General features: G+C 39.0%; 1 protein-coding gene across 1 annotated transcript in view; it reads left to right on the top strand.

Annotated features, from left to right (window-relative positions):
- Positions 1 to 10973: 10973 nt before the first annotated feature.
- LOC108296439 (X-linked interleukin-1 receptor accessory protein-like 2) overlaps positions 10974 to 14540 on the top strand; it is a gene marked incomplete at its 3' end in the record, with an annotated part of 315823 nt that continues 312256 nt past the window's right edge. Inside the window, exon 1 of the mRNA XM_017518897.2 lies at positions 10974 to 11028. Coding sequence (XP_017374386.2) covers positions 10974 to 11028 — 55 coding nt within the window. The remainder of the gene's footprint in view (positions 11029 to 14540) is intronic.

Here is a 14540-nt window from a genome sequence, read left to right on the forward strand (position 1 = left end):
AATTTCAGGAACAACGAAGGATAGATTGTGCCCCATCATACATTGGCCTCATAGATATTGGAATGGGAGACAGGAAAGCCATCAGGATTGGAGGTTATTTTGTTTCAGGATCTGACTAACTAAAAAGTGCTCTCCCTCTCTCTCCCTGCCTCCCTCCCTCCCTCTGTCTCCTCTTTTCTCCACACATCTGCAATATCTCTTTCTACTGCTGGCTTTCTTGTATCTTCCTTACATGTGGCTCATAAAAGTCCTAGCCCCAAATCTCCCATGTCTTTCTAACTCAGCCCCTATAATTATGAGGTTCATCCTCTCAATTTTCAATTATAAAATTCAAGAGCGAAAATGATTGACTCAACTCATTTTTTAAAGCCAGACCTTGTAAAACATAGAATGTCTGGTCAAGCTATATAGAATGAATGCATTTGTGTGAATTGTTCACAATGGTCTAATTAGTTGTGGTCAGTGGAGGTGCGATGTTGATTCATTTACAACTGAAATGAGAGTTAAGGATTGCAAAAGTTATATTCTAGAAAAGTACTTAGATAAACAGGTACTCTGAATTGCACCTAATATACCTTCGATCACTGAAATTCTGTTAATCAAAAAGTATTATTTTGTATTGAATAACAAAAGAGATAGTACTCTAATGGTTAAGATTTCAGGAAATAGAAGAGATTTTAGGTTTTGTTATTGTTAAAATATAAATTCCAGTCTAAAAGTAAGATATGTTTCAAACTGTTATTATGTATCTTTAGAATGTCTGAGGTTTAGCTTGCTTTTCGAAAAGGTGAGCATTGGATTCCTAGAACCAACTTGTTCAAAAAAGAGCAGAACTATGGATAATGGAGGAAAAGCTTCATCTAAAGTAAAGCCCTTTTTCACATCTTACCTTAAAAGTCTAGGCAAGGATTTCAGTAATGCATCTCAGTCTTCACATGTCCAAAACTGAACTTTTGATTCTTACCTTTCCCTCATCTACTTCTTGTCACTTCTTTTCTTTCCCCACCAAATTTCAATTCCACTCATTTTGGTGCATGCACAAAACCTGAGTTATTTTTTACTTCTTTATTTCTCCCATACCCCACATCCAATTCATCATCCAGTTCTTGAAAATATATTCCAAATTTTATCATATTTGCCGTTGCTACCTTGCTAGTCAAAGCTATCATTATCTTTTACTGGGACTATTGCAATAGTCTGGGTGATTACTTGCTTTGGGCCACATAATGAAATAGGTAAAGCAGATTTTCAGGTGGTGATTTCAATAGGAAAAGGGAACTCTTTTAGAGAGTCACATAACATATGGTTCTGGTTCCATTTCTTCTATTAAGTAGCTACACAAACTGGAGCAAGTCACTTCACTTCTCTGGAACATGAAGGGGTTTTTAATGGATCTCTTTCTCTCTCAGCATTCCCCACCATACTTGCCCTCATCAACGTGCTTCTGAATCCACTGCTGTGCTTTCTACTGACCATCTGGAGGGACTTTCTCTTCACAGCATCCAGAGCTCCAGGCTGGTGACTGTGGGAAAGAGAGTTATACTATTTATGATGCTCACTGTGTACCAGGCATTATACCAGTTGCTTTATGTATATTATCTAATTTAAACTTCCCCATAACTATATGAAGTAGGTATTATTTTATTCCCATTTTGGAGATGAAGAAATAAGCTCTAGATGCATTAAACAACTTGTCCAAGTGTAAAGCTAGTAAGAAGTCTTTTCCAGGCTGTTTGTAAAAGGAAATATCATTCTGTTTTCTAGAACTTGGAGCTTGGAGGGAAGCTTTGACTATAAAGGTCAAGAGTGGAGATGGGAAAACTTCAAGTGCTGATGTTGTTCCATTCAGATTGAGAAGCCAAGCAAACTGAAAATCTTCATCTGTTTCTGAAGATTCCTACAGAAGTCTTTTCCTGCCTCCTTTGCCACCAAAACAGGAAGCAAGGCAGGGAGTCAGAAACAGAGAATGGGACAGGAAATGGGATATAAAATAGCATAGAGGATGGTTAGTTTTTCTATACCAACCCCTATGGGACTTTCTTTTTGTATAGGAATGAACTAATGTGCACTAAATTGGTGGCAATGGGATAACAGGCCCTCAATGTCATAAATTTCCAAACACATCCTGGAAACACATTGCTTTCCACACAAATTATATAATAGAAGGGGAATTTTAATTTCCAATCTTAAACAGTGGAAGAACCATTTGGGGGTAGACATATAAAGCACTTTAGGCTGACTCCTTCTTTTCACTCTGCATAGGTAGCTATTCACTCTGCTTTCTGCAAGTCTTTCCATGCTCTCTAACATTTGGCTTAATCTGATACCAGAGAATAGGTGATTATTTTGTCATCATAAAAGTAAAAACATTGAATTTGAAGGGACTTTACAGTTCATGTAGCCCAAGCCCTTGTTTTTTTCCCAGAGAAAACAGACCACGTGGGTTAAGTGACTTGCCTAAGATTACTTAGCTAATGATTAGATACAGCTGATTTAAAGAGCCAACATATTTTTTTCTGTGGCTGTTTGTAACAAGAATATTTGCTTTCACAGAGCATAATCTGTTGGGGCCTGACCTAGTGATCCAATCTGAGGCCTGTATGATTTGAACATTTGCTATTCACTAGAGTTCCAAGAAAGCCTTTACCAACTTTTGTTGCCTGTATTTATTTACCTCAAAAGTTGGTGAGAATCCATATAACTGATGAATTTCTTTGCAGTCTGTTTATGGATGTGTGGTTAAATCCCACACATCCAGGTTTCTCGTGGATGATTCTGAGCTTGCTGCTTTAAGGACTCATTGATACCTGCATTTATTCTATAGCCCAATACAAGCAGATATGGAAAATGCCCTGCCATCCTAGATGTATTCTTCCATCTTATTTTTGTTATATGATATGATGAAATTCTATAAATGTGTTTACTATATCCAGAGATGCCTGTACAATTGAGGGGGACTCCAAAGAGGAATGGACTTAGAATTATGTGTAATATATATTTGTTGTATCCATTTGTCTCATATCTTGTTTAATATATATTTTGATCGTGCTCATATACTTAAGGCCTTCCCCGTTTCAATTGTGCAAGTGCTTGAAAAAATTTCTCTGGAAAGAAAAATATATTAAAACTTAGTTTATCCATCTACACTTCATTTCATTCTCCCCAAAACTAATTATCTGGAACTTAAATCATAAATCTAAGAGAGAATGTAGGGGAGAAGGAAGGAGAGACAAAGAAGGGGGTATTGATTGAGAGGTTGATTGATTTCTATTGTGATTTATCTGAGGTCACCAAAAAGGCATCTAGGTTTCTCATTTTTCCTGCTTTTAAACTGGACAAGTCTACCCATTTAATTCTTCCAAATACGTAAAAGAAAACTCAATAGAATATCTTACTGAAAATTTGGGCTTCTGGACCAAGACATGAAAATATTTGAAATGGTACATCTGGATTGTAATCTCTAGGTAGGTAGACAATGTTCCTTTGAATTGTGCATGGTGGCAAGTCACACTGGCTAACACCTATAATCCCAGCACTTTGGAAGGCCAAGGTGGGAGGATTGCTTGAGGCCAGCAGTTTGAGACCAGCCTCAGCAACATAGTAAAACACAATCTCTACACAAAAGAAAAAAATAATAAGCTGTGCATGGGAGCATGTGCCTGTGGTCTCAGCTGCTCAAGAAACTGAGGCCAGAGGGTTGCAGTGAGCCATCATCGTGCCACCGCACTCCAACTCGGGTGACAGAACGAGAGCCTGTCTCAAAAAAAAAAAAAAATTAATTGCATGTAGTTAAAATAATTCACTACTTAAATCACTAATCTGTTTTAGAAAGTACGTCAATAAATTACTGTGTTTTTTTCTCATTCACTTGAATTTGAAATTGGATTTTTGGTAACAACATATGAGACAAATGGGTACAAAAACTGTATAGTATAAATTGCTCCAGGTGATGGTGCCATAGCAAAATTATTACAGGCAGATTCAAGATGCAAAAAGTATTTATTTGACAGCAAGCAGAAAGGTAAATTACTCAGAGACTATGTACATGTGCTTCTATAATTGCTCATAAATTATTATGGTTCATGTTAAAATTCAACACGTTTGCCTAGACAACATGCTTTTATTTTAAATAAGAAAGTTGCAAATTGTTAGGAATTGGGAAAGGTAATCTGCATTATAAAATCATTACTAACACTGGAACATGGCAATTTTGTATTCAACTTTTTCATTTTCTATCACCTATCTGTCAAAATATTCATTTTGTAACAGTTTTTAAGATTATGGAGCTTGCAACAGAAAAACCTGCCACTTAAATCTCACTAAAATATTATTTGTCATAAATTAGAGTTCATTATAAGTTGGGTATAACTTGGACCGTCTCCAAAGGGATTTAGTAACTGGATGGCATAAGATACTTTTCCTCATGATGTGGCTTAAAACCTCAGGCTTGGGAATCAAACAATGTGGGTTTAAATCCTGGTTCTACCACTGATAAGCTGAGTGACTTTGAATGGATTACATAAAATCTCTGTGCCTTAATTTTACTATTTGTAAATAAGGTTACTAACAATAGTAGCTGCTTTGTGAGGCTTAGGGAAAGATTAAACACATTATTATAAATCACTTTAAACAGTTTCTGAAACATAGTATGTGCTTAGTGCTGCCTAGTATTATATTTATATCCTGCTTTATTCTTTTTTGCACATATTACTACCATGTAGGTATCTTATAGGCACCTCCAACTCAATGTATCCAAACCTGAACTCTTCATCCTTGTCCCCAGACTACTCCTTCTCCTTTGTTGCCTCTTTCAGTGAAGGAAGGAAGTTACCTGGTCTGAAACCTTGGATTGTTCTTGGTTCTTTCCTTTTATTCACTCTTTACATATAGGCAATGATCCTTTAGAGTCCCCACTGACCATGCCTTCATTCTTTGATTTATTATATATTCTTCCTTTTATTATAAAGCATTTGACTGCCACCCACTGTTCCATAAAATTTAGGAACTTAGTAGTGTTGCCACTGAAGCAGAAACCCAAACGCCTTGAACTCCTCTCTTTTCCAAGTTCTCCACATGCAATCTCTTACAAGTCTAATCTACCTCCATATCACTTCTATCTGTTCTGCTGTTCTCTTAGCTACTTCCTTGGTTCACCTTCACTTTTTTATCTTAACTATGGCACCGATTTCATAAATGATCTCTGTGCTTCTAGTCTTGACCTCTTCCAGTTTTTGTTTCACAATACTACCAGAATGATCTTTGTAAAAATCTAATCATTAGAGATCCTTCAATGGCTCCACGTACCTTTCAGAATAATTGCCAAACTTCTTGGCTTACTATACAAGGCCTTTAAATAATCTGTCTCTTATTTACTTCACTGGTATCTTCTTCTAACATTTATCCATATGCTCTAGCCATATGGAACTACTTGTAATTTCCTGAACATGTCACATTGTTTCAGGCCTCCATGACCTCCTATGCGTAGTTTCCTTTGCTTGGGATGGCCTGTCCTCTGTATTCATCTAGCTATTGGCTCCTCATTTTTAAAAATTTAGTTCAAGGGCCACTTCCTTTGTAGATCCCTCTTCGATCTTCCAGTCTGGCTCAGTAGCTCCCAAGATACCTCATTCTTTCCTTTGTGGTATCATATTGAAGATACCTCTGGTATGCTTAATGATTAAAAGCATAGCCTGGAGCAGTGTCCTTGAATTTGAATATTGGCTCTCACATTTACCAGCAAAGTGGCCTTGAATGGATTACTTAATCCTCAGTGTCCTTGTCTATTATATGGAGAAATCATAATGATAAAACCTATTTCAAGGGGTTGTTTCAAGGATTAGATAAGTTAATACATGTAAAGTCCTTAGAATAATGCCTGGCACATGATAAGCCCATTGTATTATCTATTAATATCATCACCACAAGTACTTATTTAATAATCCCACTAGAATGTAAGCTTCCTGAGACAAAGGCCCATATATTATTTTACATTGTATCCCCAGGGCCCATTCTAGTGCCTAACATATAGGTGCTCAATAAATGTGTGTTAAAAAATGAAGGAAAAAATTAATGAAATAAATAAATGAACTGGAATGCCTTCTACCACCAAAAGCAATTAACATCCCAACACACCAAGACCCATTTAGCTTCATATACCTGGAAGATGGAGGGACTAATGACTTTAGGTGGTCCTTCTTTTTGCATTTGCAACATCTGTGCTATTTGGAGGAAAGCATGCAGCCTTGGCTCCATTTTCAAATGCCAGAAGTTTTTGCCTTCACTATCACTTTAAACCTTGTGAAAATAATCAAAAGACGATACCTTTCCCTATTCCTAAAGTGAAATTCTAGCAAATCACAAAAGAATAAAATGTGAAAAGTCTTCTTAATCATGGAGCTAGCTGTGCTCCATCCCGCTCATTCTAGACACTTGGAGAGATGATTTCAAGAATTTGCCAGATTCCAGATTAATCAGAAAGCACATGAACTAGGATGAGCGACAGTACAGTAAGAACATCTCTGCTTCACATAAACGGAGACAAACTGACCTAGATTTGAGGCTTTACAGTTACATAAAAGATGTCTTCTTGATTGTGTTTTTAAAGGGGAGTGGGGGAAAAGTCATCTATTTGATTGGCAACTCTTCTATAATGAAGACTTAATTCAAACTAAGCAAGACCATTTTTTATAATGCCACCAAATGTTATCAGTCTTATTATCAATTATTACATTACTTTCATCTATTTCTCTTTGTCATTATTGCTAGTCTGTGGGATTTGATCTTGCCTTTCTTCAGCCAGATAACTAGGCAAGCTGGGCTTAGTGCTCCAACTTCTCTCACCTCTTATCTGAACCTACAATCAAGCAGTGCCCAGATCACCAACTGAAGTAGTGAGATAGCAGTTTGAACTCTGATATTCAGATACAATGAGGTGGGGAAAAGGGTTGGCCCAACACTCTGTGATGAAGAGGTAGGAGTGTTTATCATTTTATGACCAACAATTTTCTGGCCCTGGCAAAGAAATTTCTGCCTAAGGAATGATTTCCTAACTCTGTGAGCCAGCTATATGAGCTGAGATACGATTTTCAGGAGATATTTTTACCTTTAGTTGGTCAGTTTTGTTTTTTCTTCTTCAGGCATGCTTCTCATGGATTTGTTCCATTTGCATTTGTAAAACCACACTTTTGCATTGTAGCTAATGATGGTAAAGCACCTTGTGGATTTCGTTGATTCAGTCAGTCTACTGGCGAGCCACTTTAACAGGAGATGACTCTCCCTACCCCAAAGAAGGTGGTTCTTTGAAAACAGTTTTGGAAGGGCTGTAAAGCTGAGAGAGAATGGCAGTACCTCCCTCTTCCCTCACATACCCACCAATGTGGCTTCACTTGCAGTGGAAGTGGCACAGCTTCATTGCAAAACTATAAAACTGGGGAACTGTGTCTTCAGGACAGGCAGGGAAAGAACATGGACTTTGTAGTCAGAGATCCCTTGTTTTACCATTTTGTTATTATTGCTTCTATTAGTTGCACAATTAGTATTTACAGAGTATTTGTAGGCACTGAGATCTATGTTAAAGTATTTTATATAATTTACATTTCATTCTCTAATGACCCGTGAGAAAGGCACTATTATAATTCCCGTTGTATAGGTGGGGAACCTAAAGCACAGATACGTTATCCTAATTGTCCAAAGTCATACACCCAAGTCAGTGGCAGATCCTGAATCCAAACATAGAGATGTCTGATTCTTAACATTTTTCTTCTTCTGCATCTCTAACAAATATGTGATCTTGGCAAAGTAATTTAATCCTGAGTTTAACCACCATTATGTCAGAGATAGGCTATAGGGATACAAACACATTGATACATCAGCCCTTGGGATGACCAGACAGGCCTGCGATGGCCAGCCACATTGGTCTTATAGAAGTGTTGTCATTTTATCCCAATGAGGCAATACATTTTATTGTTTTCTCTGTGTACAATGACATGAAAAATTTGGGCACCAAAATTTAACTTCTGTGAGCTTTGGTGTTCTCGTCTAAATGTGGGGCTAATCATACGTTTTGCTGATGTTTTGGTAAGGATTAAAGGAGATAATACATGAAAGTCATTGTATTAGTCAGGGTTCTCCAGAGAAACAGAACCATAGGAGGGGTGTGTGTGTGTGTGTGTGTGTGTGTGTGCATGCGTGTGTGAGCATGCGCTTACACACACATGTAAAGAGAGGGAAGAGGGGGAGGAAGGGAGGAAGAGAGAGAGAGAGAGAGAGAGAGAGAGAGAGAGAGAGAGAGAGGAAGACTGATTAAAAGTATTCACTCATAAGATTATGGAGGCTGACAAGTCCTAAAATCTTCAGTCAACTGGGTGGAGACCTAGGAGAGCCAAAGGTGTACGTTTCAGTCTGAATGTTAGCCGTCTTGAGAGACAGGAAGTGCCAATGTTTCAGTTCAATCTGAAGGCAGGGGAAACAAACAAACATTGTTCTAGCTCTAAAGCAATCAGACAAAAGGAATTCTCTCTTACTCTGACTTTTTTTTTTTCTATTCGGACCTTTAATGGGTTGTATGAGGCTCACCCACAGAGGGGAGGTCAATCTGCTGTACTCAGTCTACTGATTCAGACGGTAATCTCATCCACACACACTCTCATAGACATGCCAGAATAATGTTGGACCAAATCGCTGAACACTCCATGGCCCTGTCAAGTTGACACATGGTATTAACCATCACAGTCAACTAACATGATGTTTGACATGTGGTAAGGACTTAAAGATCCCTCTCATCAGATCCCCTTCTTTGATGTTTATAACAACTCTACACTGTAAGTAGGGCTACTCTCTATTTTACAGATAAGGAAATCATATTAAACTCAGATATCTTCAAATCTTCTATCCTTTTAATGATACCATATAACCCTCATGCCACATTTTGTCAAATGATATTACTTATTAAGAACCAGAGAGCACCTATGAGCCAAATATCCCTTTTATTTTTTCTTCTTTAATCTCTACTCAATTAAAACTATCTATCCAGAGTATGATTTATTCAGTAGGTTTGTACTGGGTGATGATAGTATTAGCCTAATTGGATAAAATAATCTATGCTAATATATAGTGATAATATCTCTGCTAGGAGTTTTGTCATCCCTAGAATACAAGACACTCTAATTCAGTAAAAAACAAAAAACCCATCATGATTCCTGAAGACTCTAAAAGGTGGTAAAAAGGAAGTAAAGCAGGTAAACTCTTTTTGGTTGGGAATCTTTCAGTTTCATTTTTTTCTTTTCTTTTCTTTATTTATTTATTTATTTATTTTTGAGACAGAGTCTCACTCTTTCACTCAGACTGTAGTTCAGTGGCATGATCTTGGCTCACTGCAAACTTCATCTCCCAGGTTCAAATGATTCTCCTGCCTCAGCCTCCCGAGTAGGTGGGATTACAGGCATGCACCACCACAACTGCCTGATTTTTGTATTTTTAGTAGAGATGGGGTTTCACCAGGCTGATCACCATGTTGGCCAGGGTGGTCTTGAACTCATAACCTCAGGTAATCCATCCATCTTGGCCTCCCAAAGTGCTGGGATTACAGGAGTTAGCCGTTGCATTCAGCCCCAGATTCTTTCAAACTGAATAATGCTTTATGGTTGGAAGTGACTTGGTAGAGCAGGTGGAGAGGTAGGTTCTGCTTCTTCCTCCTATAAATTGAGTTGGTCCTGGGTAGTCAGGAAGAACAGGCTTTTTATGCTGCAGCTTTGAAAGCCAACAGACATTAGCCAGGTGTCCATCTCAGATTCCTTTTCCTAGCCACCTGATAATATTAAAATCAATATCATGAAGGATAAAAAGCAAAAAGCCACAACTTCTAACTTGTTATGAAAAGCTTGCATACAGCTTGATAATAATGACCCTTCTAAAAAGATGTAAAACAAAGGAAGAGAGTCTTTTAAATCATTTGTATTTGTCAGTTAAAAAACAGTGTGCAAATATCATGATAATAGAAAAAAATTACAAATGAGCATATAAAAATATTTATAACATCTTAAGGTGAGATTATCAGAATAGTTAAATTATGGTTGCCAGTATGAATTGAATTATATTACTGATATTATACTTTATTTGCAATACTATAGATGATCATTCCTTATATTAAACATTTCAAATGTTATGAATTATATTACGGATAAGAATAATCACTGCTAAAGTTATAAATCTAATTGTATTTACTATTACTACTATTAACAATAACTAATACATTAGTGCTAACTAGATGATGTTAGATAGTTTGTTCTAAGTATCTGACATGTATTCATTATTAAATACAATGACCCTATGAAGCAGTCACAAGTGTTATTTGTTTTGCTGACATGGAAACTGAAACACAGAAATGTTAATATGACTTCCTCAAGAAAGCTTAGCAAAGGCATTACAAGAGTGATAAGTGGACCTTATCACTGGATAATAGTCCAGCACCCAAGTCCTTAACCCCATGCTATCCTGCCTGTCAAGGAATTTCTTTTCTAGACTTTTCTAGTATCTCACTCCATTTAAGAATCTGTGGAATTAGGCAAAGAGTAGTGTTAAAAGTTCAAAAACTAGACTTCATGAAGATTTGGATGAAACCCTGCTTCTTTCATTTTCAATTTTTGAAGTAGAATTCAGAAAGGTTTAGACACTGGCCGCAAGTCACACATCAGGCAAGGCACAGCCAGAGATTGGAGCATGGGCCTGAGGTCCCCCAGTTTGAAGGCATCAGGCAGTGGGAAAGGGTTGTAGATTTTCCCCTGGAGATGTTCAGCTCATATTCCTTCATGGAGTTGTTCAGCCAACAGGACTGAGATAAAAGATACAACAGGATTTTAAAAAGAAAGTTCAGTTTTGGGAGGGGTTTAAGACCTTCTCTGAGGCCCCACCTCTGCTAATAAAATGTGTCCAAATCTTTTGAGAATTCACCATTTTGGTCTCAGAATTCAAAGAAAATGGCCCCATTTGATCCCGGAGTTGTGGTATCTATGAAGGCAGAAAACACGTCAAGTAGGTATCCCCACAGTGTCTCTACAGAACTTGTGACAGAGACCTCTGGGGCCCACTGTAGGAGAAGGTTCCCAGGATGTGAATGCGGAAAAGCCACATGTCACTAAAGATGGTCATACACAGGGATAGAGGGAATAGGACTATGAAAATCAAAAAGATGGTGGGACGTGTGGTAGGTGACAGAAACAACATGTCCCCCATTCAAGGCCAGCTTGCTCCCTTTGGCTCTCAACTCCACATCCCCCTGTAGCATAGAGAGTAAAACTAGGATTATATTCTGAAGGGCAGTCTTTTCCCACTGCCTGTATTTTGGGGTTCTATGGAGGAAGTTGATCTAGCCTCCATCATATGATACGTGGCATAGCTGGGGACACTGATTCTGATATTCCCATTTGTTCCTGTCCAGGCTTCCAGCCTGCTAAGCTCAGTACTAACTAAAATAGTCAAAAACTCTGTGTGTTGTGGGTGTGGAGGGGGTACTGGACAGACCTTATTAAGCATACTCCAATTAATCTCTACCTCAACTTACCTGGCCTGCTTATCTGCTTATGTCAGCCCAGAACATATACACCCAGAAGGGTGGAGACTAGTGCTTGGGGAACAGAGAATGCCCCTCCAAGTCCACCTCTACAACTGAGAGTTCATGCATCAGGAAATCTTTTCAGAGGATTCATGATGTGACAGTGTCAAATCATAGATTTCTCTAAATCCAACCCCTTCTCTGGCTGTAGATAGAGTGAGGAAAGAATCAACTAAGCTTGTCCAGTCTTGGGGGGATAGTTGGGGAAAACTCAATGGTCAAAATGCCCCCATGGCATGTGTGGAAGGCACAGAAGTCAGGAACTACACTCTATTCCTAGTTGAGGTTGCTGGCATTCCTTCTCAAGTGTCCCCCTCCATCTTCAAAGCTAGCAATTATACATAGAGTCCCTTTTGTACCTCGGATTTTCTGACTTCCCTCTCTTCTGCAACTCGAGGAGGCTTTCTGCTTTTCATTGCCCATGTGGTTAGGTCAGCCCCATCTGAATAATCTACCTATTTTGTGGTCAACTGAGCTGTATAATATAACATTACCACAGAAGTAATATTCTATCCACAGGTCCTGGAGATGAGAATAGGGCATGTGAGGGGTCATTTTAGAATTTCTGCTACAAGAGTATCTAGGGAGTTGGAGGGCAGGGACTTAGTATTTCACTAGGAACACCAAGCTCCAAAGACCCACACTATATTCTTAGCCAAATCAGTGTCTAGGACCTTATACTTTGGATAGGGAGATACGTGTAGGGATAAGATGATGGGCATACTCTGGTAATAGTAATTTCTTAATAATTTGTGGTCTAGGTGATATTGATGGACCCCAGAAACTGAACCACGATGACCAGGGATGAGGACAGAAGGCCCCTAAGATTCTGGGACTTAAGATTCTCCCATCCCCAAGTCTCCTAAAAACAGAGTATGCAGAGCTGTCCTCCCCACCTGGCCACCTACGCAGGAATATTACTTACCCCTCTGGAATTTCATGGTAAGATCTATATGGCAGGGACATCTCAGATGTTTCCCCATGCTCACTCATGTCTCAGTCACATTGAATGACCTAGCAATATGATGAATAACAACTGGGAGTTTGCTCGTGGATGGTTCAGGACAGACCCAGAAGCAAGGCGGAGGCTAGCAGGAAAATGAGGTCTCTGATACCTAACTCTGGTTTTCGAGATGGAGGAGGGTTTCCTAGGAGAAGGGAAAGAAAGTGGCCAGACCTCTGTCATCTGGTGGTAGGAAGGGACCCTGAGTCTGGGGCTCCTTGTAGCAGTGGTCTTAACCCTGGCAGTGTGGAATGTGTTGCTGTCAAAGTTTCTGCAGGATGCTCATGCTCAATGACAGATAATTAACAACAGGAGGTAGTCGCCTGGCCTAGGTAGTTGTGCCCAGGTAAAACATACCCCCTTAGTTTTACCCTCTAGAGCTTTATCACTCAGTCTTCTGCTAACATATGGAACTGATGTTGAGGTGTTATATCTGGGGTTTTAACTGCTTCTTTTTTTCTTCTTCGTTTTTGAGACAGAGTTTTGCTTTGTTGTCCAGGCTGGAGTGCTTGATGATCTTAAGCATGTTGCATGATCTTGGCTCATTGCAACCTCCGCCTCCCAGGTTCATGCAATTCTCATGTCCCAGCCTCCTGAGTAGTTGGTATTACAGGCACCCACCACCATGCCCAGCTGATTTTTTTTGTATTTTAGTAGAGACGGGGCTTCACCATGTTGCCAAGGCTGGTCTCAAACTGCTGAGCTCAGGCAATCCACCTGTCTCAGCTTCCCAAAGCGTTAGGATTGCAGGCATGAGCCACCGCGCCCAGCCTCTAACTGCTTCTTAAACAGACTTCCAACCAACCCTTTTTTAAAGTCTCACCTTTACCATCCTACTACTTCTAGGGAGAATCACTACCTCTAATTCTTTCCTATGAGGAGCTGACAGTCTTCAAATCTCTACCCCGTTAACAAATCTCCCTTGTTCCTTCTCTCAATTCCCCATTCACCCAGGCATCATCATCATTCATCCTTTCATACCCCGCTCCCTGCTTCCCCAGGGATGAAGACTCATTACATTCTTTCTGCAGTCTTCCAGGCCATATCAGTTGAGCTGGACCTTATCCAAGTATATATTGGACACATGCAGGCTGAAAGACTTACCCCACTGTTTGATATTGAAAATGGCTGCATAAACAGCCATAAACAACAGGCTGTTGACATGACAATTTTCCTTTGAGCAGTGAGGGCAATGAGGGTGGATGAAGCAATGAGGGAGGATGGTACCACAGCTAGAGAGAAAAGGGCTGTTGTCATCCACTCTCTGAGTACAAAGAACAGTATCTTTACCCTTTTTCCTTGTTCAATTTTGCTTACTTTTTTTTCTGGGCTACTAGGAAGCTAAGAGCCATATTGAATGATTAAAAAAATATTTGAGGAACATTTATTGTGTACCAACACTATACCAGATGCTTTGGGCCTGAGCTATTTTATCTGAGCCTGCTGACAACATAAGGAGGGAGAAATTAATCCCCACCCTCACCCTGTACACCCTGGCTGAGTCCTGAACATCAGCATCTTCAACATCACCCATTGCTGGTGCCTTTAACTGTTTTATACATCAGAAAGTGGGGAACTCTTATTCTTCACTGATATAACAATAAGATTGCTATAACTTGGATAAAATATTAGTTATGTATGATCATTATTCCTATCAATACCCATGAAAGTAGTAGTAGTTAAGAGAAGGGAACCAAGACTCAAACTAGTTGTGGGACCTCAGGCAAGACACTTAACCTCTGTCTCACTTTGATCAAATTAAATGGGGTATATTTATAACACTTATATTATAAGGTTGTTGTGAGGACTAAATGAGTCAATGAATGTAAAGCACTTAAGTAAGTGCTTAATACACAGTGAGGAGTTAAGTAAGTGCTTAATACACAGTGAGGAGTTAAGTAAGTGCTTAATACACAGTGAGGAGTTAAG

This window comes from Cebus imitator, unplaced genomic scaffold (assembly GCF_001604975.1).
Source record: "Cebus imitator isolate Cc_AM_T3 unplaced genomic scaffold, Cebus_imitator-1.0 Scaffold712, whole genome shotgun sequence".
NCBI classification, from domain to species: domain Eukaryota; kingdom Metazoa; phylum Chordata; class Mammalia; order Primates; family Cebidae; genus Cebus; species Cebus imitator.